This window comes from Taurulus bubalis, assembly GCF_910589615.1.
Source record: "Taurulus bubalis genome assembly, chromosome: 9".
NCBI classification, from domain to species: Eukaryota; Metazoa; Chordata; class Actinopteri; order Perciformes; family Cottidae; genus Taurulus; species Taurulus bubalis.
The window spans coordinates 7,741,031-7,767,451 of NC_136597.1; the positions used below are offsets into that span (position 1 = coordinate 7,741,031).

The following is a 26,421-nucleotide window of genomic DNA, read 5'->3' on the forward strand; positions in this document are numbered from 1 at the left end:
CGTAGCTAGGTGGGCATTTATTTTCTTTTTTTCTAAGAATATGGTTCTGCTCTTCAAATTGCCAGGCTTAGCTGGCCGATTGGTGAGGCCTTTTAAAATGACCTCTCAGTTCCGTTATTTGATCGTTCCTCGCTCCTGACTTGAACCAAAATTGTTCCAGTCCATCACAATGAAGGCCGCTCCAAAGCTCTGAGCAGCGAGGAGGAATCTCTGAGGAGACATGAGTGAGGACGAACATGACCAGCATTCGTGCAAGTTTTTTATCAGAGTGTCACACCCCTTTATTGGAAATCTGTTTGTGGTTGGACGCTGCAGCTGTTTGGACTGCTCTAAAACATCACCACAGTGTTATTTGGAAGTGGACAGAACAATAACTAAACCAAATCATTTGTATTTTTGTATTTTTTGTATTATTACTAACTGTATTATATATAATTTGTATAGTCATTAACTAGGTAAAAAAACATGGATCTGTGTTTACTGTAGCAATTTAGAAATGGTGTATGCATTCCGTGTCTGAGAAGTGAAGTCCATTTAACATTTGAGTGATCTGTACACGGTATAAAAATGACTGTTATTATTCGGACGGTGTAGAAAACATCTTTTAAATACAAAATCTAACGCATCCGAAGTCGCAACACAGCTCTTAAAGCCAACTGACATCTGATCCAGCTGTGCTGTGGTTATTGAAAACAGCTGTCCCTTGAGAAGGCGGTTCGTAGGAAAGGATGTCTCATTTCTGTAAAAGTTTGTTTCCCCTATTACCTTCTCCTCATAGTGGGATGGACTATGATCCATGCACCAGATGATATTGAAGGAAATGTGGATGAGATTAAGAGATTTAGGACATAACCACCGTCACTTAGGATTCTAGGGTCGGCACACATTTCTAATAACATAAATAATAACATAATAATTGTCCCAGTAAACCATGAAAGTGAGGCAGTGGGCGAGTATGCGCAACATCAGGACCCTGAAGCCAAAGAAGCTAAATGGAATTCAGCCATTATTCGTCTGTATTATTTACACTTGAGCTTCCACATGCTGTGAAAAAGGCCTACAGAGAAGCTGGGAATGGTCCTTTAAACATGTGTATAGCTAATTTTGGAAGCTTAAAATTAGCTCTTTTTTTATTTCAGTTTAACTCAATAAGCCATTAGATGCTGAAATGATGATGAAATGCTGTGAATATTGTGAGTTTAACAAAGTTAATTAAAGTGGTTTCACTTTGATTTGTAGACACTTTATTTTTTAATTTTGATCCGACACCTTATCACAGTAAAAATCCTGTCGCAAAGTTTTCCTGGGAGCAGACCAAAACAGGTAATCTCCCAAAGGAGGGCAATTTAGGTGTTTAATTACCACAAAAAGAGCCTGCGGGGTAAGCCTACTTTAAGCCGTATCAATACCTTCCTTCTCCAATCACTTGGCATAATAGCCAGCAACTGATAACCCAAACTCTATTCTGAAAGTAATTTGCGATGCACCTGTCCCCAGCAACGCTTCTCTCCCCGAAGTCATCTCTCTTAATGACTTGTGCCTTTTGTAATTGGCTCTGGCTGGGTTCATTTACAGTTCTGATCAGCCAATAAGATTAGCAGGCGTCATGTGATAGTGTTTGCCGAAGCCCTGAGGACACTGATGAGTGATGGGACAGAATGAATTGGGTTATCTGAAGGGAGTTTTAACAAGGTCTGGGACTCGTGTGGTGGCAAGATGGATAGAGGGGAAGTGGAAAATACTAAACCAGATAGGATGCTGAATCCTCCAGCATTACAGTGAGAGCAAAGGATGGTAGAGGTAGTTTAGACACACACACACACAGACACACACACACACACACACACACACACACACACACACACACACACACACACAGTCATTTGAATGTTGGTTTACATGTTGATGTTTTAAAAATAAGACTTTTTCTAAATGCATATAATGCTTGTTTCCCTTATTCCTCTAATCATACTGTATAGACAATACAACACCTTCGTGTTTCAGTACCCTCGTGGCACTAACTGAACTCTGGCTTTTTACCCCCCAAAATAAAAAGTCCTGCCGTAGAGGGTTAATACAATGTGAACTCATTATGGCCCATACTGCAGCTGGGCGTATTTGAATGGAGTTGTGAACAGTTTTCACAGGAATGGACTCAGGAAACGGGATGTTAACAGGATGATATTGTGCTGTTACTGTATGTGCCAGTTGTGATAAAGAGCGATGGGGAATAGAATTATCTTGATTTCCGTCCATTTTGTTGGCCTGGCATACATCTCATATAATCATGTAATGCTGCCTTCATCTACTCCCGTTCTCAGTTCAGATTTTGCCTTCATTTGTCTTTTCTCTTTCTCCTCTATTACCTTGCCGTGGTCCACCTGTGAATTAGTCTGCCTGACTGTTTAGCTGCAGCATGATGTATTGTGACATTTTCCAATGAGCCATTCCTCATGCAAGGACCCTGCTCCTGGCTTCCTCTGGTCCCTGCTCGTTGTTATTTCATTTCCTTCATCGCCCACTTTTATGTGGCTGAGGAAAATAATCATCGTAATAACAATGCTGAATATTTCTAGCCAAGGGCATCATCCACTGGTTGTTTGTACCCAAGTTGCCCTGGTATATAATAGTTGTTCTAATGAGAAAAAGAAAAGTAGCCAGATAAGAATGGTCTTGTTGCAGCCTTGTCCTTGGTGACAAACTCTAAAAGTGGGCTTTTTTTAATCCTATGAATTCACTCAAGGCCAGAGAACTTGCCAGACTCATTTCACAGTAAGAAAAACTGATCAAATGTAGGACTTAAATAATGGAACCATGAACCAAAAATGAAAATGGAACTGGCTGTACTTTCCCCCCTTCAAATTTGTTGTGCTCCCTGCCCTGCCCTCCTCTCACTTTACTGCTGCGACACATTTTTTCCCCAAGAGGACAGACAGGCCGCCAACAGATCATGGATTTTATACTCACCACACCGTGCAGGGGCAGAAATTGGTACATTTCAAACCGCTGCTGGTCACAAACGTGTCTTTCCTTCTTCTTCTACAACAGTAGGAGGAAAAAGTCAGACAACAGAAGGAAAAAAATCAAGCGATAACAAGGGAAAGTGACAGTCAGATATACATAGAGCATTAGCCTAGAGCCAAAGTGTTGTCAGAAAAAGAGTGTTTGGGGGTCATATAGAGAGACAGCAGGGAGGGGAGAGAAAGAAAGGTTAGTTTACGGCCTGTAGCTGTGGATTAGCCCCGACGGCCCCAGGAGTCAATCAGTCTGCTTGCTCCTCTCATCTCTGGGCAGACGGGAGAATAACAGTGCTGTCTGAATGCCAGCTAGGGGCCGGTGGAGGTGTCGGGAGTAGTGGTGGACGATGGAGATGGAGCAGGAGGGTAAAGTCTAAAGGAGGTGGTGAAGGTACATCAAAGTACATCTTTGCTGAATCCATCCCACCAACGTAGTTTTCTGGAAGACTGTAGTTTTGGTCTAAATATAACAATATTGCAAATACAAATTATCTATGTGCTCACAAATGCATTAGAAATTAAATCCACTTTCACCATGATTATGCTGGCTGGATTAACTAATAGAATAATTTCATATCTGTATTGTTTTGTATCTTGTATGTGTTATATTTTTTTGTGTGCGAGCCACTAGACGTTATGTCTATGACTTTTTATAAAACATTTTATTGTGTAGTAAAATGAGTACAAAACAAGTGCAGATAAGTACATGAACACATCTACGACCAATACATTATACAAAGTCAAAACAAAGGGAACAAGAATAACACAGGTTTTGACTGAAGAGAAATGGAGGTCCAGCGAAGTGCGTGTGTGTGTGTGTGTGTGTGTGTGTGTTTTCTTATAATGCTTCATCATTATTATCCAGCATTCATGGTAATATAATGAACATTGCTTCATCAATATCCTCGCCTTTAAAAAACATGATAGTGTGTATCCCACAGAAAGGTACCACCAGACTGCCCCCACCCTATTGTGTGAGTAGTGCATAGTCCTGTATACAAAGATTGTATTTGGTGTCACTCCCCAGTACAAGCTAAAGCCTACCAGTGGTTGCAGGGTGGAGGTGCTGCTTTTGAAATACTGCAAGAGCAGCAGAAGCCTTTCCAGATGGGGTTTTACAGAAATTGTTTGCAAATGATTAGTGCAGTAGTGGCATAACAGAGCAAATCTTTTTAATTGTCTGCCATATTGCAAAGCGTGCCTTGGATATGTATATGACGCATTTACTGCTGTAGAGTTTGTCATGTGCGAGTGTAGCGCCGCTACTGGAGTTGTCTGCCTGAACTGGCCCTGAGGGCTTTGCTCCTTTTATTATTGAAGAGGGACTTTGATGAACACAATTAAACCTAATCTCACTCGTTAATTAGTGTAATTCCTGCTCTGAAACCAATCTATCAGAATAAATCCCTACTTGTGGAAAGTTAATTTTAGCTTTGGACCGTTACATTTTTCATTGAAAATAATACCCTATTTATTATCTAATGTTTTACAAAAAACACTCTTTAGCTTAATAAAGAAGTTACTTGCTGTTAAATTTCAAAACATTCTAATTTCATCCCTGCAGTCTAACTTTATGCAGATAAACAAGGGCAAAAAAAGAGGGCTGCAGAACCAAAGAGTGCAGGGATTTCCACCTAGAGTTCTGTTAGTAAGATACAACATGTCAGAGCCTCAAATATATCACATTGGGATTAAGATTTACAAAACACTATACTGCTCAGGGTCGACTACACCTGACGGGAGATGGACGATAATAAAGACAGGAAGAGAAGGCTTACGCAGAAAAAGTTGTCTTTTTTGTTATACTCTGGGTGGGTGATATAGATTTTCAGCAATGCTAGCAGAGTTTCTCCAGAGAGGCCAAAGTCGGTCTGTCTCTCAACAGTTATTGCAATGAACATTTGTGCAGAGATTTTTCGTCCCAAGATGATAAAGCCTATTGACTTTGGTAGACTTTTCTACAGATTGCCATGAACTTTGGTTCAGAAATTAATGTCATTACTTAAAGTATCCTATAACTAAAAGAAACAAAGTAGATAAATACATCTGCAGTCATGGCCATTGAACAACTCAGAACCATTAGAGAGCTTGATAATAACAGGTTCGTAGAAATATAGTTCAGAATTTTACTAGAATTGTGCATTATGAAAGGAAATATGGGTGCAGAACTGGATGAGCTGAGTACTAAACTGCCATATTCACTAGTTATTTGCTGGGGCTGATGTTTCATTACTCTACCGACCAACGTGGCCATTGAGACTGCAATTTGCATTTGGAACTTAGCAATTGCCAAAGCAGCAAAATAATTGAGTAAGTCACTCGGAGTGCAATTGTTATCTGAGTTACTAGAGGAAGAGAGTCGAGCCTTGAATAACACACAAACACAACATTACAGGATTATACACACACACTTCTGAAGAGGAAGAGAGAGCAAAGACCTTTGTCCTCAATTCCATAATTGTGTTGACTGAAACCTCTGTTACCTGGACAGGAACTACCTAACTCTGCCGCCAGCACAGTTTGATAGTTTAATGTAGCGATGAATTCATTTTTGACACCGAATAACTCCAATAACACAATGAGGAAAGTTTTCATACACATTTTCGTCACTCTGGAAATTACCATTTTCTTTTGGCATCCCAGCAAAAACCTGCATGTCCTTTTTCTTTAATATGACCTACTTTTATGTATGTTTTAGTGCCTAAAGCGCAGAGTTGGGTAGACACGTAGCGACAAAGATCCATAAATTGCAGACAGTTTAGTGACAAAACGGTGTGAAGTAGAGGCCAGCAGACAAGCTCCACTGATGCCACGGCAGGCTGATGATGCCATAGGCATGATGCAATGGAGATAAGGAGGAGTAGGAGAAGAGAGGAGCAGAGAATCAGAGTGATTAGGTGTGGAGAGTGTTCATTTATGACAAACAGCTTCATTTAAAGCTAGCCAAGCACAGAGAGGGCCTCTCCCTCCACAAATGGGTTGAAATGTTCATCTTTTTTCACTGTCGGGGGATCCGAGCCCCATCCTCACTCTCTTGGTGTCGAGTGATAATAGATTATCTAGGGTCTCGACTGAAGAGCTTCTGTCTTTGATTTTCGTCTGCTCAAGTAATTCCTCTCTGCTCTTGATCGACCGCTGATATTGTCACAGCCGTACTTATCTAGAATAAGGGCTGCTGGTTTGCTGCTTTGTTTCATTCCTCGACCGAGTCATTTCACGATTATTATACAGTTGAAATGCCAAACTGATTTCTGGCTACCTCTCACAATCACAGTCTGCTGATGGCTTTACAGCTGAGAATGAAATTAAAGTTTTGAATTTAGCAAACAAACAGATCGTGATGATTATTTGATAAACACTTAACAGTTTTAGATGGGACGACTCCCTGCAGATTGCTATGAAGCAGAAAATGTTTTAGCTGCAGGTGTATATAAGACAGTCTGCTTCTGCCATCCGTCATTAATTTCTTTGTTGTGAATGAAAATATTGTTTTGCTATATCCAACCATCAAAACATCTGATGGAAGTATATTAACTTTACTGTTATCGCCGCTTCTTTTGTTCTGCGAGCGAATCAAAAAGCTTTGTTTTTATTCTCTGTGCTGGTGGAAAATGCAGGGAGGGTGAATAGGTCCTGGTGTGTGTGTGTAGGTGTGTGTGTGTGTGTGTGTGGGAGGGAGGGGTGGGGGGGATGAAGTTGGATTACTGCCATTATCCTTGAGAGTCTGCACCTACTCATGCCTTTAAGGTTTCCAATACACTTGACATACAGTATATTGATGCATTTGTACAAATAGTAAATGTTTAGCACTTGGACATCCTCCATCGCCCTGCCAGAGATATTTAGCAGCCTGGGTGCATGCAGTGCATGTTGTGTACTGTATATGACATCGTAATTATAACAACCTTACACCAGTGCGTGGGTCTCCATTCTAAGTCAGTGTAAAAGAGCAAACTGTCAAGCGTGTTGGAAATTCTCTTCGATTTATTTGTTTCTACATTTAATACAGCGGCATTCATCCTGGCAAATAACTGACTATTCCTTAAAACCCTCCACCAAACAGCGATTGGCCAATCAATGCTTACCAATGGTAATTATGGTTGGCTCATCAATATTAATCATCTGACACTTTAGATTAATATTAAACCTTGAGTTTGATCTGGTATTCGCCACAGGCCAACCCTAATATGCCCAAATGCAGGGAAAATGTATTTGCATTTAACTTTGATTTATATTTATTTATTTATAAAAAAATTAAATTCAAATTTATTTATTTATTGACATCATTATTTAAGCAATTACCATGGACCCGATGGTAGGGGTATTGCAGCACCACCTAAGACAAGCAACTACCAATTGATAAACTTATTCAATCAATTGATAAAGTTTAAACTCATTCAACTCGTTCTCATTTCGGGTGACAAAATCCACGGTTGGACAGAAATTATTGTCTGAAATTATACCCATTGTTTCAAAATGTGTCCTTTTGAGCGATAAGTCTGCCACTGTTGTCATCTGAAACTGCATTCACTCAGTGATGGATCAGAAAGCTTCATTTTATTCATATCTGGTATAAATGATGATCCTTCTCTGACTAAAACCGTCTATAATTAAACTGGAAAAGATTTACCAAGAGGTCTACTTGTGTCATATTTCAACTTGAAAACCCCCCAGTGATGTTTGCCTCATTAGTTTGTTTTTTGTTTTGTATGTTCTAAGAAGTTAACTTTCACCTAATCAGCAGTTCATGGCGGGAGCATTTCCTGCCCCCTGTGTGCTGCTTTCTCCAACGTCACCGTGTAAACCCAGACTGGTTTCATTTCGGCGTCTCTTGACATTTATTTCATATGTGTGTGTGTGTGTGTGTGTGTGTGTGTGTGTGTGTGTGTATATATATATATATATATAAATCATTTTACCATGAAAAGGTGGAGGGGACCTATTTTCCAATTACAGATCATGTCTCTAGGTGTTAATTGCTCACTGACCTCTGGGCTGTTGTGGATGGCGTGTGGATTTGTTTTAAATAACCTCTAATCGCGGTGAAACAGAGAGCCGTAATGGAGAAGAGCCAAGCTGCTTTTTAACCCCGCATCCTTCAATAAGGTGTAATCTCATTCAAGCACATAAGCAGGCTGGGTGCCAAGTCAAAATCTTCTCTTGCAAAACACGAGCCACTGTGATTCATGCTCTCCCCGCATTAAAATTATAGACGGTTTTGTTTTGTTTGGGTTGAATTAGGTCAGCGGAGTAGAAATGATCAGGATGGATTTCATTTGGTTTGTTGGCATTATGTTTGTTTTAAGCATCATGTCTTGCTTTAACATTTGTGTCATTTAAGGGAGAATTAGCTTTAAAATAATCATGAGTACACCATGTTTTGCTGCAGCCACAATGCGTTATTGCTCTTTTCACGTCTGCCCAGATCGTTACTGTTCACATTCTGCACACAATGAGGAGCATCCAAGCCGACAGCAGTGCACTAACTTTTTCAGAGTGATTTAATCAACACCTTTGTCTTTTCCCTTCCCTAATATGTGTCTATTTTGTATGTTTCCAGGCAGCCCTCCAGCCACAGGTACTGGCTCATTGGTCATTCACCTGGAAGACTACAATGACAATGCCCCCTTTGTGGTACCGTCTGTAGCGCAGGTGTGTGAAGACGCCCAAGACAGGAACGTGGTCATAGTTGGGGGGCGGGACATGGACCTCCCGCCCAACGGTGCACCCTTTAAGATAGAACTGGGGAAGCAGCTCGGCCTCGATAAAACATGGAAGGTTACCAGGGTCAACTGTGAGTATTCTATTTTGAAAGTTGAGAGTTTAACCACAGAAAATGTGTTACCTGTTGAAAAACAACAGTCAATAAATCTTCCATACAGTTGTTCTCCAACAACAACCTTGACAGCACCAAACTTGTTGTATCCGTGTATATAAGTCACTTTGTCTTTCCTGTTATTTCACCGTCAGTATTTTATGAGCTTTGAGTCCATTCTCACAACATAAAGCACCCTGGGGAATGTAGGGCTACAAACAAACAAAGAACAAGAAAGTAGAGAAGGATGAGGGGTGGGTGAGTAACAAAAGTAAATTTCACTGTAAGAATAATTCAGGGTCAATTCACCTGAGTGAAATTCTATAACCATCCATGCTGGCTACAGAGCAGGTAAGCCTTAACTATTACGGCTCACTTGATCAGGATGAGGAGTAAAATAATAGAAGGATGAAGAGGAGGATAGACAGATAACCAATACATTGATTCAGGGTTGCATGACTGGCAGTGCTGTCTGTGTTTGTTTGAGTGACAGAGCAGAGCTAAAACCTGCCCAGAGGTATTCGCTGTGACTGACAGCGGGAGAGGGAGGTACAGACACTCCTCAATCACCACCGCTGGAAGAGACAGATAGGGCCAGCAGAGAAAGAGCCCGCTCCCACTGAAATGGACTGCCACTGTGCTCGTCTCGTCTCTGCTGGGCGTATGTGTGTGTGTGTGTGTGTGTGTGTGTGTGTGTGTAAACCAAAGGAAGTTAGAGCTGGTGGTTATACCTCCACAGTTTATATATCTCTATAAAAATAACTATTAAAAGCTTTTACGATGGAACAACTTTGAATCCTTCTTGCTATAATTGTTTATGAGTTAGTTTGTGAACACTGATGCATTTTATTTATTTATTTTCTTAACCCAATAGGTCATTACAATTTAGACATTTTGAAGGTTGATGCCACTTTAAGTCCACTATTTTATAAATATGAAAGTACCACCAGCAGCCTACTCAGCATAAAGACTGGAAAACATTGGGAAACCGATTGCCTGGCTTTGTCCCGAGGTAACAAAATCTCTACACGCTTGCTAATTATAATTATATTTCGTTTGTTAAACACAAACACTGAAGCTGGCCTGAAGGCTTGTGGTGGAACAACAACTTACTAAGACACTTAACATTAGTTCTCTCATTCATTTGTCACCCATGTGCATGTGTGATCACTTTGAAGGTGCATGTGGGGTGTGCGTCATGTGATAAATGCCGCAGCAGATTAGCACAATTGCACAATCACAACATGAATACAGTACGATTGTTTAAACTAAAATGCCTGTGAGGGAATCTGGTGTTGGCCGTTTTATCACGCGCCGATCTCATGCCACACATTAAAATACAATGATGAGCCAGAGAAGTGGTGTTGATTTGTTCAATGGATGGCCTCTGCATTCATGAAATGTTTACCGCTGCCGTTTGACATTATTTTGAGCACACATTTGGACAATGTAAATGAAATACACACCTAAAAGCCACCTTACTGGAGTTAACAACCGTTGCAAACAAGCGACATGTGCAACTTTGCATATATTGGCACAAATCAGCATGACGTGAGGTGGGTCCAGAATTTCTTTTTGTGTCTCTGAAAGATGCAACAAAATGTAACATCTTAGTGGTGCCACTTTGTGTCGCTTCAGTTGTCATGAATGGCGTGACAGACAGTTTCTTTAGGCGTATCAGTTTTGTGTTAAGATACACATATTTAGTTCTGCCTTGCAAAGTGGACCTCTGTTAAATGCAGAATGGATGGACAACTCATGCAGGATGGAGGATTACTGTGCTTTCACTTCAATAAATCTCCCTCTTCTTCTGTGTCCCACAGCCACACACTCCCAAATCATGCTTTTGCACACTCTGAAGAAAGCCAACTATCAGCTCCCGTTGATCATCACGGACTCAGGGGAGCCCCCTTTGTCCAACAACACAGAGGTCAAAGTTCAAGTGTGCGTCTGTAAGAAGAACACGATGCACTGCAGCTCTGGCCACTCCCACCGCGCCAGCCTTCTCGTGCTGCTCGCGACACTCCTGCTCGCCCTTCTCTGTAAGTACCATCAGAACCACAACACAGGATAAACGAGGAGTTGAGACACTGTTGTATTTTCTGGCATCCTTGTTTAAACACAGATTAATACTGAAGCAATGTGGCGTTTGGCTTATTATTTTATCATTTAGTAAGAAATCCATACAGACACGATGTCAAATGGTACTGACTTAGGATACGTGTATTCAAAAGGGAAGTAATTCATTGTGCTCAGTGAATAAAAGTCATACAAGTGTTTTTGTGTGTGTGTCTGTTCACACGCTCTGATGAACTATTTCAATCCCTTTTATTCGCACAAGAGTGCTTTTGTTTGCATCTATTTTGCAAAAGTATGTCTGTTTTGTTTTTTGACGCCATGCCTGAAGCACTCCCCGGGAAGACACGCTTGAATTCACTCTGAATATCTCATTTAGGCCATTAGCGATAGCATGAATAATTCCGCCCCCTTTGTTCACAAGGCGAACGTGATGAAGGATGTCCAACAGCTAGTTTGGTGGGAAAAACATCTTTTGCAACTTTAAGGTCCCCAGATTCTGTTCTCCCGTTTGAGCTTGTTGTTCTCTGTAGTTTATAGTCGGGTTCGCTGTACGTGGGAGGCGGGGTGCAGCGGGGGGGATGGTGAGAGGGGGATGAGAAGAGAAGACTTGGAATAAGTGAGGAAAAGAAAAGGAAAGAAAAGAAAAGGAGAATGAGATTTTGGCCAAAACAATAGTGTAGTCGTATTTATATCATCTTTTTCTCCTACTGATTTGTCTTGAAGATAATCACAAAATGCACAGTCATGTCTCTTCCTCTTTCCAGCTCTCTTTTAGTTCTATTGATCTTAACATCTTTCTCCCTCTCGCCGTTGATCACTCCTGCTGGCTGCTCTGTTTCCTGTCTTTAATCTCTCAGCCCTCTTTGACACTGTTTCACCTCCCTTGTTCACCACTTCTCCTGCTCTTTTACTTTCTTTCTGTTCAGCAATCAGCACTCTCCCCCATAATCCTTTGCTTACAGGCAGAATCTCTGCACCTCATCTTCTCATTTTCTCTCGGCATCATCCGTGCATCACCGCATCGAGCATGACCCACGGGTCTTCCTCTGGCTATGGATCATTCTGTCTATTGATGCATATCTTTTCTCCAAACGCTCATTCACAGCAGATGACTGCGCTGTGTATGGGAAGGCGTAGTTTGAAGAACTCATCATATTGTTCTCTCGTGATGCAGTCAGAGCACAAAGTTGCCTGAAACTTCTGTTGAAAGCTCCATGATTCAGGGGACGCAAAGTATAAAATTAAAGTGACAACGTGTGGCAGGCAACAGCGAAAGCACGCCACGCTCCAGCGTTGATAGACCATTAGTCACGGTTTCAATGCAACACACTAATCATGAGCGTAAGCTGATGCTGTGTCAGCATCCACGGGCGAGCAGCCACCTCTAAGAAAGTTGCATGGCAGCAATCCTGAGAGTAGGCCAGCTGGAACAGTCAGTTAGCTTTTCACACTCTCCTTTTCAGAAATATTTTGTTATCTGCCATTGCCATGGCAGCAGCCGCAGTGTCTGAACTAGAAAGCATGATAATTGGTCGACGTGCCAAGACAGCATTAAGAAAGTCTTCTCCGCAGATGTCCTTTGACTCTGAACGACAGTAGCATTCATTACCCCACTGTAAATAGTGCCAGTGATAGACAGTGGCATTCATTAGCCAAATAGCTGCTCCAGATGACAGATTCCTGAGCTGCCTGGTTCTGTGGCCGTGTACACGTCCATTCATCTGGACTGAAGCATGTTTGGGTTGTCAGAGCAGACGTAGCAGTGAGCGGCGTTACCCTGGAGCTGGAGGCTGGTGTACAGAGAGAGAGGAAACAAGGACGGCGTGTGTGCATGCTTGTCTCCGTTGGGAATCTCAGATGGTACTACAGCTGGGAAACAGAGGTTCCACCAATACAGACGCAGAACATCCTTCTATACACACACACACACACACACTCACCAGAGGGATGACTCCTGCTCGAGCTCATCACAGAGACCTGTGCTGAGGGACAGATAGAGGGGACTGATCATTGCAGTGTATAGTCAGATAGTCTGGCAGAGAGGATCCTGTTTCAATTCCCTTATCTCCAAGCTGAACTTTGACCCTGCAGGAGAGAGATGAGGGGAAGAAAAATGGAAAGAGCCAGAGGCGAAGGATGGTGAAAGGAGACGAGAATAAAGGTGTGGAGATTAAACTCTTCTGTTTTGTTCTGTTTTTGCCCACCGGGCTACAGGCCTATGCACCGCCACGCAGCAGTACAATCTTCCTCTCTCTTCCCTTTCCCTCACTCTATTCGAGCTCTCGTTTTCTCTTAGCCCCCAACCATGTCTACAAAACATTTAGTTTGTGGACAAAACATAGCATCAGGAGAAGTAAAGCCCATGTAATAACTATTTGAATCAATATAATGTGGAAACATTTAAACATATCTCCACAATGTTCACAATCAGTGAATTTAGTTTACGTCTGGCAACACATTTTTCATGGTGATGATGTTTTGGACATCATCACCATGAAATCTCTATGTTTAGGAAAAGGACTGTAAATGCTGGAAAAGTCAACACTGACTTGAAGCATGAGAAGAAAAACATCGACCTTTTCAATGTTTGACAGAATCCAGGGTGCTCGTACATGTGTGTGTGTGTGTGTGTATGTGTGTATGATTAGTACAGCTCAGCCATGCAGATGCACTAGCATGCGCTCTTGTGACGAACACACAGGCATGCGTGTGCAGTTATGCACTGTTGCCATGGTAATCAACATCCAGATCTCTATTCCAATGCAGCATTTATTTTAGAATTATACTGTCTACACATTACTAATCACAAATAGCTCATGAGAAAAGGATTTTTTTAGATTTTTTGATCAAATTCAGCAAATATCTCCTATCCTCCATTTGAAGAAAGTGATTCATTAGGTTAAATGATTTAGTGATTTAGTTTAATCAACTTTCTTTAAGGAATATAAAGTTCCTTTCTGCGCAGCAAGAAGCAGAGCAAACCGTCTTGTGACCACAGTAAAAGTGTTGGTTGAAAGGGTCAAACGCCAACAAATATGGATTGAAGCAGAATATCTTGATAAAATCCTGCTGTGAATTATAGAATGTTCCAAGTCAGAAAGAATCCCTGCAGTCACCGTGGGAATCTAATACTACAACTACTATTCACTCCTGAGCATGTTTGAACGGACATTATCTTCACTGCTCTGCTCCAATAACGGTCTGCAATGACGATTGTTCAATAAGCCCGCCTATGAAAGCGGAGAGCAGCGGATATTTATGATCGTTGTGCTCCGCTTCAGATGTATTTAGAGGAAGCACTGATCGGAGGAGCCTGACCATTATCTGCAACAGTAGAGATGCAAAAAAAACCGGCTGCGCAGCATTAAAACGTGTATTTAAAATGTGAATGTCAACGTTGCGAACGATGCTTCACCTCAATCATTGAAGTCTGTCTCTTATTAAACGATTATTGCAAAGTACAATATAAGGTTTTGCCTCTTGGGATTGCAGTGAGAACACGGAAAGAGAGTGAATATATTGCACCACTTGATGAATTAGATTAGAAAATGGATTAAAATATTTCTGCAGAAGCAGTGGTTAAGTTCAAGTTCCCGAAATTGTTTTATAAAGGTTCGCAAGTTCACTTTAATTAATGCATGCACACACACACACACACACACACGTCTGCGTGGCTAATTAGAACTAATTAGATTGGTAATAGATTTAGTAAATAATCACGTACCTACATATGTGTGTCTTGTCCACTGCGTCCTCTTCCATTACCCATGGTGTGTGTGTGTGTGTGTGTGTGTGTGTGTGTGTGTGTGTGTGTGTGTGTGTGTGTGTGTGTGTGTGTGTGTGTGTGTGTTTTTACTGTGTATAATGTATTTCTGTCTATCCAAGTGTTGATGTGTTTATGAGGGAGGAGAGAGAAAATGACTAAAATCAGAAAATGCTATCTTGACAAAAAAAATGTAATTCCATACTCGATGTGGACAATCACATTTTCCTGAAAGCAACTGATATCGTTTACAAGACCGAGAGGCACAAATTAGCCAGAGAGCCTCACTAAAATGACACTTGAATCAAGACCATTGATTAAACAAATTGATTTTTGTTGAAGAGAAAGATCATCTCTGCCCCACTGACAGATTTTCTCTGGGTGTGTGTATCTCCTGGAAGCGAAAGGAATTGAAGTGATGTATGGGTTGTGAAGTGGTGGAGAAGTGTACTATTGTTGTCACAAGCCTCAGCTTTGCATCCGAACCTCAAACCTCCTCACTCCCCCCAACTCCTTCAGCAGTGGTTCAGCTCAGCAACCCGACCAAAAGTAGCGCCGTGTCCTCACTGGCTTTCTGCTCTCATCCCTATAACACTCCACCGGGTTGCTTTTCAGTCCCTTAAATAATGTATGTAGCCCTGCAGGACAGAGAGGGAGAGTGCCAACATAGACTGTGTCTTCTGATGCTTACGAGACCTTTGTTTACTGTTGCAGGATTGGTAGTTAAATCTCGGGGCTTTGCAGGGGCCTACTTTCGCTCCACTCCATTGAACGCTTTTCTTTTGTGATCAGTGTGCCATGGACTCTCACACACATCCACCACACACACATATTGCCATAAAGTAGGGAACAATTACATTTTCATCCTACAGTTCTGCAGAGGGAAATGCTTGCAGATATATAAAGACATACACGCTCAGATTCAGGGTGTTATATGGCCATGTGAAAGCACCCATTGTTTACCTGAGATAAGTCTTTTAGACAAACTAAGTTCAGTCAAGACGTGCTGGCATAGTGCACACAAAAAGCAAGGCTACTCATGGGAATTATTCCATATTTTAAAAGTAATTACAAGGAGGAATGCTTAGCTTTTTGTCTATACTCCAGCTCACAGGTAGCAAACCAACACAGATGACAACACTGCCCCCTATCAGTGCACATGTGAACTGCTGTGCGCCGTACAGCACATGCACTATCTGCTTGCAGCAGCCGCACTGTTGCTCAGAATGATATTCTCTGAGTTGATGATGTGTGGCTGGAGGCAATAACTGTCCAGGTTGGACAGTATGTAAATCATTTATATTTTACGCATATAGGTGGTGTGAACATGGCTGTGCTATGGAGATTAATATGTTGCTGCCCATAGTGGCCGTGTGTGAGCGAGGTTTATAAGAGAGGGGAAATAAGATGATAAAATTAAAATGTCCGAGGGAGCCGATGCTGATGCTCTTACCCGCATTTTTACGTCTTCTCTCACATGCAGTACATACACAGGCACAGATATGCACACCCATTTCATCCTACACTGCATGTGCTCAATTTCAGAAGGTCTACGAGCTCAAACTGATTTCTAAAATCTTCCGTGCAGGATTACGGGCTGGAGCTGCAGGTTTGTCCGTAGTTGTAATGCACTGCAGAGGACTGCTTCTCTCTGTGCATCGCTGTATTGTCGGCAAGAGTAATAATGTAATTCCTAACGTAAAGGAGAGAGAGTGAGAGGGCGGGGTAAAAACAAAGCATTTACCATTAAACACAACAAACAGCTCCCAGCACAGATGCCACTAATTTACCTCCATCCTCCCGGGGGTTTTAGTCCACACTGTTCCTCTTCTGTGATCCCTCGGCTCGCTCTGACAGACACTTTTCCTCTTCCTTCCCCAGCTCTACACTAATCCCTTCCCAGCAATAGAGACAGGATGTTTAGGGGCTTATTTACTCTTATAAAAATATGGCTTTTTCACAGCTCCCTTTGAAGACGCCTCGCGTCAGACTGTAGTGTTTGGCGGATGGGTTGTTTCTGCCTTTAGATCAAGCTGTCAAGGGTTATTGATCTTTGAACTGTGATATGAATTTAAAGAGGTGTATCATCTCTTAAGACAGACGCCTATAAGCAACGAAGCTATCTCTCTACAATACTGAACATTTAGAGGCTGACTACCTTCTTTTTCAACCTGGATTACCCCCAGGGGTCCATGACACAGTGTCATATATTTGCTATACATTACAAAATTGTCCTATATCATTAAAAGGTGCCAGCCGGGGCCATTTCTGCCAATAAAACAAGCATATTGTGTCCATTACTCTCACCCATGTTCGCTTTGGGCCAATAGGATGTTTCTGTTTCACACTATGAAATAGGTCTGAAGTATTAAGAGGTTTAAAAGTTAAAGAATACAAATAGTAGAAATGGTAGTTGGTATTATAGTGTCATATGACATAATAAAAACACAAAATAAAAAGGTAATGAAACATTTAACTTCTGTCAAACACATACACTTTAAAAACAAGCACTAGTGGATAAAACACGAGTTTGGAGTTGTGTTAGTGATTACATTACATTCATCTCCCTCAATACTAAACCATGAAGAAAATGATTGTTGTCCCCATTAGTCACCTGGCCGGGGTTATAGTCTGCACACTCTCCTTTGACCATTCAATTTATATGATCACCACCCGATCAGGAAGGTCTCATTGAAGTGTCACACATGTGCAGAGAAATATGTGGACATATGTGGACTGAGTTCCCATCTGGAGCGTCTGATCACAAAAGTCTCATTGAAAAGACAAAAACAGGTGGAAAACTACCAAAGTTACCATTTAAGAAACTACAGAGTGAGCCAGAATCACATTGCTAGTATATCATTACGGTACCCCAAGCTTCAGAAAAGTCCTTGCATTGTTCTTTACATGTATTCATTATTTGTTGACTGAAAGCAAGTGATGCTGAAAGGCATCATACATTGTTAATATAAAGTTATAAAGACTGCACTGATGTTTTACTGCTGTATTATAAATTATTTGATGGTACATCTGCTAGACAGTCATTCAGGGACACACAGGGAGTTTTTTGAGCCCTGATTCTGAAGTTGACAACAATAAGTCTATAAACATTTATAAGCTGTGGATAACAAGATGAGGTTACATGAATATATGTATATATACAGTCTGGCAATGTAGCCGGTGAAGAAAGACCTTTCTCACTGCTGATATTTAGACTTTATACAGGTGCAACGAATAACATTCATGGTGTACCATTTACATATTTGAGTTGTATTTTACTAAGTTTTACTAGCACACTTTAATAGAATATCGCCATCATTGTTGTGCTGTGTCCTCATTTGCCAACATGACCAATGAGAAAAAGTTATATCAAACTACTTGTTGTCGGCCTCCGGTTCTGCTCATTTCAATAATATTGTGACAACAAATGGTATAGTTATAATCCTGAAGATTACAGTCCTGGTTGGAGAGGTCAGACTGGTGATAACGACAAGGCCCAGAATTCTGGGGGAAGAAAAAGTTCTTCGAGCAGCTACTTGGTCAGTGTGTCTGTTTACAGTGCAGCCAAACAAACTCACATTGTTTCTATGAAGCTTTTTCCATCATGGCATTCCTAACCGCAATCTAAATGTCCTGCTGAAGGAATGCATGTGTCCAGACAGGAACGGTGGACTCTACTATCTAGAATAGAAATCATTTAAATGGTGAAAAAAATACTTTCCCTAATTTCTATTACTTAAAATAAATTGTAAATGTCATGACATTATGTTTAAGTTATAGTATTTGTTATTGTGTTCGCATAAAATATGGAGTGCAATTGATTGAATCTGTGATCCAAATGTAAATAATGACACAGGATGGGAATATACTGAAAATAAGCTCTTAATATTGTCTAACTATTTAATATTTGTTGATGTATGTAGCAACTTTAGTAAAAACATATCTGTTAATTTATGATCTGCTGATTTTAAAAGTCACCACCAGTCATCTACTCGCTAACAAATTCTTGTTATTTTCTTCATTATTATTTTTTTATATTTAACTCATTCATCATTCAATTCTGCGTTGGTAAGGCTCATTAACTTCCATTATAGTCAGTGTAACCCTGACGGATTTCTGTCTTCTCCTATAATGTTTCTTCTTCATGCTGCAATGCCGGCGTTTTCGTCTAGCATCCGTGACATACCTGAGCTAATCAACTGTCACCCTCCTTTCCTCTCAGCAATTAGAAAGGCTGGAAAATGGTAACTGTTCCCTCCAGTGTCCTATTTGATTCCTCCTCGCCTCCCGCAGCTTGTTAAATTTACATTTTACGCATTAAGCTTCGGCTTTTACCTAGAAAGACTTAGAATAAGTGGAGACGGTAGGATACGTAAACATCAGTGAATCTCTGTGATACTCCATTAGGTGAAATGTATTCCTTTCTCCCTGGTGCTGGGAAATGGAAATAGGCTCATTTTCTAGCAGAGGTAACTGTTGTAACAGAATAGTGAGAAGGTTGTGTATATATATCCAGAAACTTAAGGTTGTTTATCCTGGATATATGAGACCTTTTCTCAGCTGTAGAATGAAGTAAAATGAGTATTATGTTGGGCTGTAATCAATGTCACACTGAAATGTTACATTCAAAAGTATGTATTTGTGTGTGCGTTCGTGAGTTTTATATAGACCAACAAACGCACATACAGAAGGAATGTGCCATAGCAGGAATCATTATAAAATCTTCCCTCTGTGATTCTCTATGGCAGGACAGCATGGCAGTGCAACTAATTCTGCTCGCTGTAACATAGAGTGACTCATTCATAACTCAGCCAACCTCAGGTATAGTGATTATATTCTGTCCATCCCTCTCTTTCTCGCTTCGCCTTCTTCCTACCTATAATTCTCTCCTTCATCTGTTCCTGACCTATAAGTTCATAGCGTGTGTCTGCACGGGAGCTGAGGTGAATTGATTCGGCAATGTATTTTCATGTCAAGGCCATGACTTTTTAGCCAGAGGGGGAGCATTGGCTCTTTTATGCCGTGCTCTTCATGTGAGCTGAAACAGGGCTGCCAGAGTCTCATTAGATTTGCAAAAACCAATATCTGAGTCTTGAGTGCCTTGGAGTGTTTCTCGACTTTTATTTCCTTTTTTTAGGGAACACTTAGTCCTGAGCTTTATGAAAAGGGGGCATCGAAGGAAAAACAATGGAGAAAGAAAAATCAATCTGCTCCACACCTTCTTGTTCCATACCCTCCACCCGATTACGTATTCACCCCCCATTCAGGCACGCTTCGATCGCCTTAGAATTTTTTGAAGTGTACAGTCCAATTCATTTCGGCATGTCTGGGAAAATTATAGTTCACATTCCTCATGGCCGCTCCCTAATCTCATCAAGAGAGAAAGAGAGCTGTAGACAGAAAGAGAGGTAGAGACGAAGGAGGATAAAGAAAAAAACACATTTTGGCATGTCAACAGCCCTGGAGCGCACCATGGGTTTGTCTAACTGATGCTGACTGCCAACTTATTAAACAAAGCACACTAGACCAGTGAGTTCAGCCCACTCATGCACTCACAATAGAAATGCAAAAAGCATAATGCAACAGCAGACCCTTTAGAAACAAACGCTTGCTATGACAAATTGCCACCTCCAAATTGGTTGTTTTACACCACATTTTGCAGCATGCATTTTGCTAGATTAGCAGTAAAAGGTAAGGCTTAAAGGTAAGCCTGTTAAGTAAGAAAGAATGTTACACCTGATCCGCTCCTCGCAGTAACCGCTGCATCTGTACTGAGCAGTTGTACTATAGCAGTGACTTAAACAGTCACAGTCATCAGCGTATACTGCGGGAGGGAAGAGGTGTTTGGTCTCTCTTTCTTCATTATATCATTTACTGTAAAAAGCACATAATACATGTATCTCACAACTTTCATCCTGAAAAAGCTACTGAAATTTGTCCATAACTATGCATCCTCACTTATAGCTGCTTACGAGCTTAATGTCGTGGTTTTTAATGTTATTTTGTAATCTTTGGATCTAGATCTAGGAAACGTTAAGCTTGTCATAGTGGAGGGTATGCACAGGTATGCGCAGGTATACATAAGCTTCTTTTTCAGACAGCCACACACTTAAATCTCCACTGATGCGCATCTTTGTTATAGCCCACATTGTTTGAGGGAACAATAACCTTTGCAACAGTCACGAATGCTAACGTATATCTAGCTGCTATATTTCTCCGTTTGACAATCTAACCAGTGACAACACATCAGTAAAGGATGTAAGGGTTATGGCTCCTGGTAGCTATTGTTGTTTTTTGTAATTTCACAGGTTGAGAGCTAACATGTGCTAACGTCAGATGTCACTTGTTGCCACGGTAAATATTCATGTATTCTGCAGCCTGATGGGGAGCAGTCAGGTACCAGTGTCAGTGAGGCAGAGCACTCGGGATTGGTGATGGAGTGATACCAGGCACTTACGGTCAAAGCGCAGCCATTTCTATGTATTTTTTCCACACTAACTTGACATTTTTATATTCATATTTTTGTAATTCGAGTTAGGCTTCATTTTTGTGTAATGTAATTTATCAAAGGCGATGAATGTTATTTACTCGTGGTGAGGAGGGGTTAAAAATATGAAAACAAAGAATTTTCGTGCTACAACAATTGGATGTTATTGAAAAATACATGTGTAGGTTGAATGACCTGGTTGCCTTTTGCCTTTCAGAGTGCATTTGTGAAGTGTGTTGTAAATGTACTGAAGTGCTCATATCAACAGTGCGATATGAATTTAGTAGTGACCTTTTCCTGAATTTGCAGTGCACGGTTTGTTTGCAACTGGACCTGCGTATGTAACTGTATACATATTTGTTTTATTCAGTTTGACTGCTTGTCTCCCACTTTGTCCTGAATTAGAGTTTAAAGACATTGTAGAAGCCCAAAGCGCCAAATCCAATCCAGCCATATCCGGAAAAAAAGGAGACAGGGAAAGAAAAAGAGGAGAGAGAATGAGCGAAATGGCGAGCAGGAGCGAGGAGGGATTCTGTCGAATGCTCAGCCATCTCCAAACATGTCAGAAATAGGGAGCAGACATGGAGGAGATGGCTGGCAGAGAGGCAATCAATAAGCTCTCACATTTCATACTGCAGCGTGTGAGTGTGTGTGTGTGTGTGTGTATGTATTGATGTGACTGCATGTGTGTTTGTTTGTATCAAATTTCAAACCAGCGCATTGAATGCAGTTCTACCAGCCTGATGAGACAAACTGTCACATTACAAGGGAACATACCTTTTTTTGTAGTTTTTTTCAGATTCTGCATCACCAGGGAAAACGCAGCGTCAGTCCAAATTAACATATGTTCTGTGGTGCTTTGAAGCTCATAGGTACTTGTAAAAGATTATGTTGTGTAAATTGAAACAGATTCTCCCCTCAGAGACAAGGCGATGGGGGGGAGTTCAGTCCAGGCTAATTTGTCGAACACATGGCCCTATTTTCTGCTTGTGAGCTGTCCTCAGCACCGTAACCTGAACTCATCCTGAAGTAAAAAGTTACGTATTCTAAAAGTGCAGTGTCAGTAGCCAATTCATCTTCACTGTAGCCACTCCAGAAAGTGTCTCCTGGTGGTATGACGAATCAAACGCCCTGTGCACCCCTCAGTGCTTTAAGCTTGGAGATATTTGCATGTGTTCAGCCATATTGATTGAACTGGAAAGACGTTGAGGAAGGTACACGCTGACACAGTTTCAGGGTGGATGTTCACATTAAAGCCAATTACTTGGTTGCTACTGCATGAGAGTGAACACTTATAACTTCTCTGTTCTGTCCTTACTGAATCTTTAATGATGCGATGCCATACTCTGTTCTGCGTAATTGATTGCAATTGATCTGGTTCAGTGATGGCCTTTACTTTACAGTATCTCCTGTCTTTTCTCCTTCCTTTCCCACACGTTCCTCCCCTCCTCTTTGCTCCTTTCCTCTCAACCTCCCTTCCCTCTACCGTCTCCTCCTCCTCTTTCATCTCCTCTCCCTGCAGGCCTGTAGATTCTGCTGAAACCTCCCGTAGTCCTCTTTGCAACACTGAAAAGCAACGACTTATCTCCCCACGCAACCCAGGCTTAGGAGAGGAGAGGAAGAAGACGAAAAAGATGATGAAGAAGCGAGAAGAAGACTTCTCACCGCGAAGAATTCAAACAAGAAAATACACACAATCCCCACTGGCACAACTGCTGTATAAAACCACTCAGCGTTTCTTTTTTTAAATATCTCACTTATCCTCTCACCGCTCTCGTCTCCTTCTCCTCATCTTTACTTTCCTTGTGGCATGTGTCTTTCCCCACTTCGGTCTTCTCTCATCTCCTGATGTTTTCCTGACTATTTGACATTTTTTCTCGATCTTTCCTCTCGCCTGTACACGTCCCCCGACATCAATTACATCATTTCTTTTCCACAGTTTTCATTGTATTCCATTTTGGCGGCACACCATTGCATTGGCAGACAAACATTGGGTGTTAGCAGTGTTCATGGCAGCATGCCACATCCGTAGGAGATACTTGAAACAACATGTATATTGATATTGTAAGAAAAGAAAAGCTATAAATCAATTTTGTATTGGCGCTCACCTTAAACCTCTGGTCTTTTCCCATAGTTCATCCCAAACTCGCTGCATCCCCAGTTTCCTTTTTTTCTCCTCTGTCCCTCTTTTCCCTCCCATAGCACCTCTTTTTTATTTTTCCCCTCCGCTCCATCCCTCCGTCCCTCACCCTCCCTCATTTGCATATACATAATCCCCCTATCTTTCTGCCTCTTCTTCCCCGTCTCCCTTGTCGATCTATTGACCTCTGTGTCTCTCAGCGGGCCAGGCAACACTGCGAAGGCTGAGCTACTGTCCTGGTCGGGGAAGAGCATTGACTTTTTGATGTGTTCCTTTCTTTTCTCGTCGCAGAATGTGTTTGATCGTGTTTCCCTCTTTAAGCGGAGCGAACAAAGCCTGTTTTTGTCTGCAGTGGTTGTGGTCTTTTAGGACAAGGTGGTAGCCATAAGCCTTCAAAGTCAGAAACTCTCTGGAGTCGTTTCTTCGATTTGCTTCTGTTTTTATTGCATTAGTTGTCATGGAGTGGAAAACAGTATATCTTTATAGTAACGGTGTAAACCTTAAAAAAAAGAAGTACTATTATATAAATATTTTATTTTTTACCATTGTATAAATATACAGTATTGATTAACTTATGTACTTTGATTGCAAGTTATTTTGTCACCCACACAGTGAGTAAATAAAAAAGAGGAATTCTTTTTTCTGTGAATTTTAGGCACTATTTCTAATGCTATTGATGTGTTGACTATTTTATTGTAACATCTTTTGTTTTCTTTTTTTATCATTTGAAATCTGTGGTTAATTGCAGAATCAGGAGTCTTGTTTTGATGGCTTCCATGTGTGTTTAGGTTCGATCTTGTCTCCCGTTGATTCTCTCCTCTCCATCTGTCATTTCAAGTCACAAGAAGATGTCAGAAGAAATTGAAGGCTGTGGTTTTGGTGGATAGTTTCGCTTGTTTTCTTGCTCTCATCAAAAGAACGTAGCTTGTGTGGGTTTTGTGTGGAGGACCACTTTAAAGAAAAAGATGACATTTTGAATGAGTTACGTCTGTCTTTTGCACTAATTTAATAAAGCCGTTACTGAAAATTCACACATTGATGTATTGCAAATGATGTGTTATGTGTGTACTGAATTACCAAGGGACCTTAAATGAAAAGGAAAAGTTTACACATTTTCCAGAAGTTTAAAAGTGACTCATTTTAAGGAATAGTTTGGAAATGTTAGAAAATACGCTTGTTTGCTTTCTTGCTGCGAGTTAGATGAGACACTGTTTATCTTTTGAATATAAAGCTGCAGCCATGAGAAGGTTAGCTTTGTTAAGCATAACAACTTTAATCCAGGGGAAACATTTGGGCTAGTTCTGGTCAGAGGTTTAAAAAACATCAGCTTATTTCTAAGGGTGCTTTCGAAAAGTGAGCTGTTGTCAATGCAATACAACATCAATGTTGTACATCCCAGGCTGCTGCTGTCCGCCTGGTATTACCGTATCATGCAGATTAATAGTGCAGGTTGTAATTTATAATAGAGGGAACAGTTAACAACACGATTATCATAGTGCCAGTTCAACACAATGCCCGCTCAGAACAGGCTAATGCTTGGTCTATGGCAGGGGTCGGCAACCTGCGGCGCCGGAGCCGCATGCGGCTCTTTATCCCGTCTGTTGCGGCTCCCTGAGGCTTTGACAAAAAAAACAAAAACGTTTTTATTCTTTTTTTTTTTTGCCCAGTGGAAAAATCTTTCAAAGGGAATTCCTCTTATCTTGGCGTTTGAGGTGATATTGGGTCACTGAAAATAAAAATAAATGTTTAAATATTTCTTTAACTAAAATGTGCATCACATCCTGTCACGTCGCTGTCAAGCAGCTTCCCCTGCAGGTGCTACTAGTGATTCACAGAGCTGCGCCCTCGCTAAACTATCAACAGGGAAAGATAGTTTAATTCTGCGTGGACGTATTAATTAGCTTTCACTGCCAACGATGCTGCTGACTTGTATGCTTGATATGTGGCGAGGAGTTAGCAAACAACAAAACATTTAATGTTGAACGACTCTTCCAGAACAAGCACACAGCATCTGATGAAAAGTATCAAGCTGCAGAAGGGCTCAGTGTAAACGTAGCAAAAGATAGGCGTTTTAAAATGTAAACCTCACGTGAGGATGACAGGTATCAAACCTGCTACCTTGTGGTTACAGGATGAACAATCTACCACATGAGCCACATATATAGATAAGACTCAAGGTCTGCTTAGTTGTGTATTTAATGGACCTTAATGTAGCCAACACATGACTATTTTTATTCTCCTCTTCATAAGAGTTTGATAGTTATAAACAGGTAAAATAGCAATACAATGTCAACAATTGTCTTTATTCTTGTTCTATAATTTCATAAATACAACAAAGTATAGTTAATAAGTTGTATATATAACCATATATACAACTTCATAAGCTTTGATATTAAATAGCTTTTGCGGCTCCAGACACTTTTTTTTTGGTGGAAAAAAGGGCAAAATGGCTCTTTGGATAGAAAAGGTTGCTGACCCCTGGTCTATGGTGTTGCAGCTTCAAACCACTCAAACAAACAACTTAACACTCGACACTGCGCTTCCTTGGCTGCTCAAAAACCTTCCATGTAGCTCCATCACACACCCAAGTTGCAGCTACCCAGAAACACCGGGGACATGAAGTCTGGTTCACGGGAAACAAACACACCCAAGTCCAACGACTTGCAGTCAGAAACAAACACACTTTGAGTTGTAACGGCAGAGTGGCGCTGTTCCTGTATGTGCTCGTTCACTCCAGGGAAGTGACGAAGTCTTCACTGAGTAAATCCAGCATCCAGCAGCAAAAGTGATCTGCAGTCAATGAGCCTCAGCCTGTTAAGGACCTCTCCCGCGGCTGCAAGATCTGTTGTTTGCTTGTTTATTCAAAGATTATTAATATTGCGTGTCCAAATTGCACCAAATTTGTCATCGCGCTCCTTAATGTAGACTATTTGGGATGAATCATTTTTGAGATTTGTGAAGGACATCCACACACACACACGGTTGCCATGGCCACACGGCAAGCCACTGCGGTAAGTTAAAACAGGTGAACTATGTGGGCAGCCACTGATCAAAGCTCTAAGTCAAATGGCGACAAGAAGTCACTACTTCCTGCCAAGAAATAGTACAGCCCATAAACCC

The 26,421-nt window shown here is 41.1% G+C and overlaps 1 protein-coding gene across 1 annotated transcript in view; it reads left to right on the forward strand.

Annotated features, from left to right (window-relative positions):
* The window catches only part of cdh13 (cadherin 13, H-cadherin (heart)), a gene marked incomplete at both ends in the record, with an annotated part of 275,810 nt that extends 264,904 nt beyond the window's left edge, over positions 1-10,906 (forward strand). The window contains 2 exons of the mRNA XM_079224117.1: positions 8,578-8,811; positions 10,656-10,906. Of these exons, the coding sequence (XP_079080243.1) occupies positions 8,578-8,811; positions 10,656-10,906 (485 nt within the window). The remainder of the gene's footprint in view (positions 1-8,577; positions 8,812-10,655) is intronic.
* Positions 10,907-26,421: the final 15,515 nt, after the last annotated feature.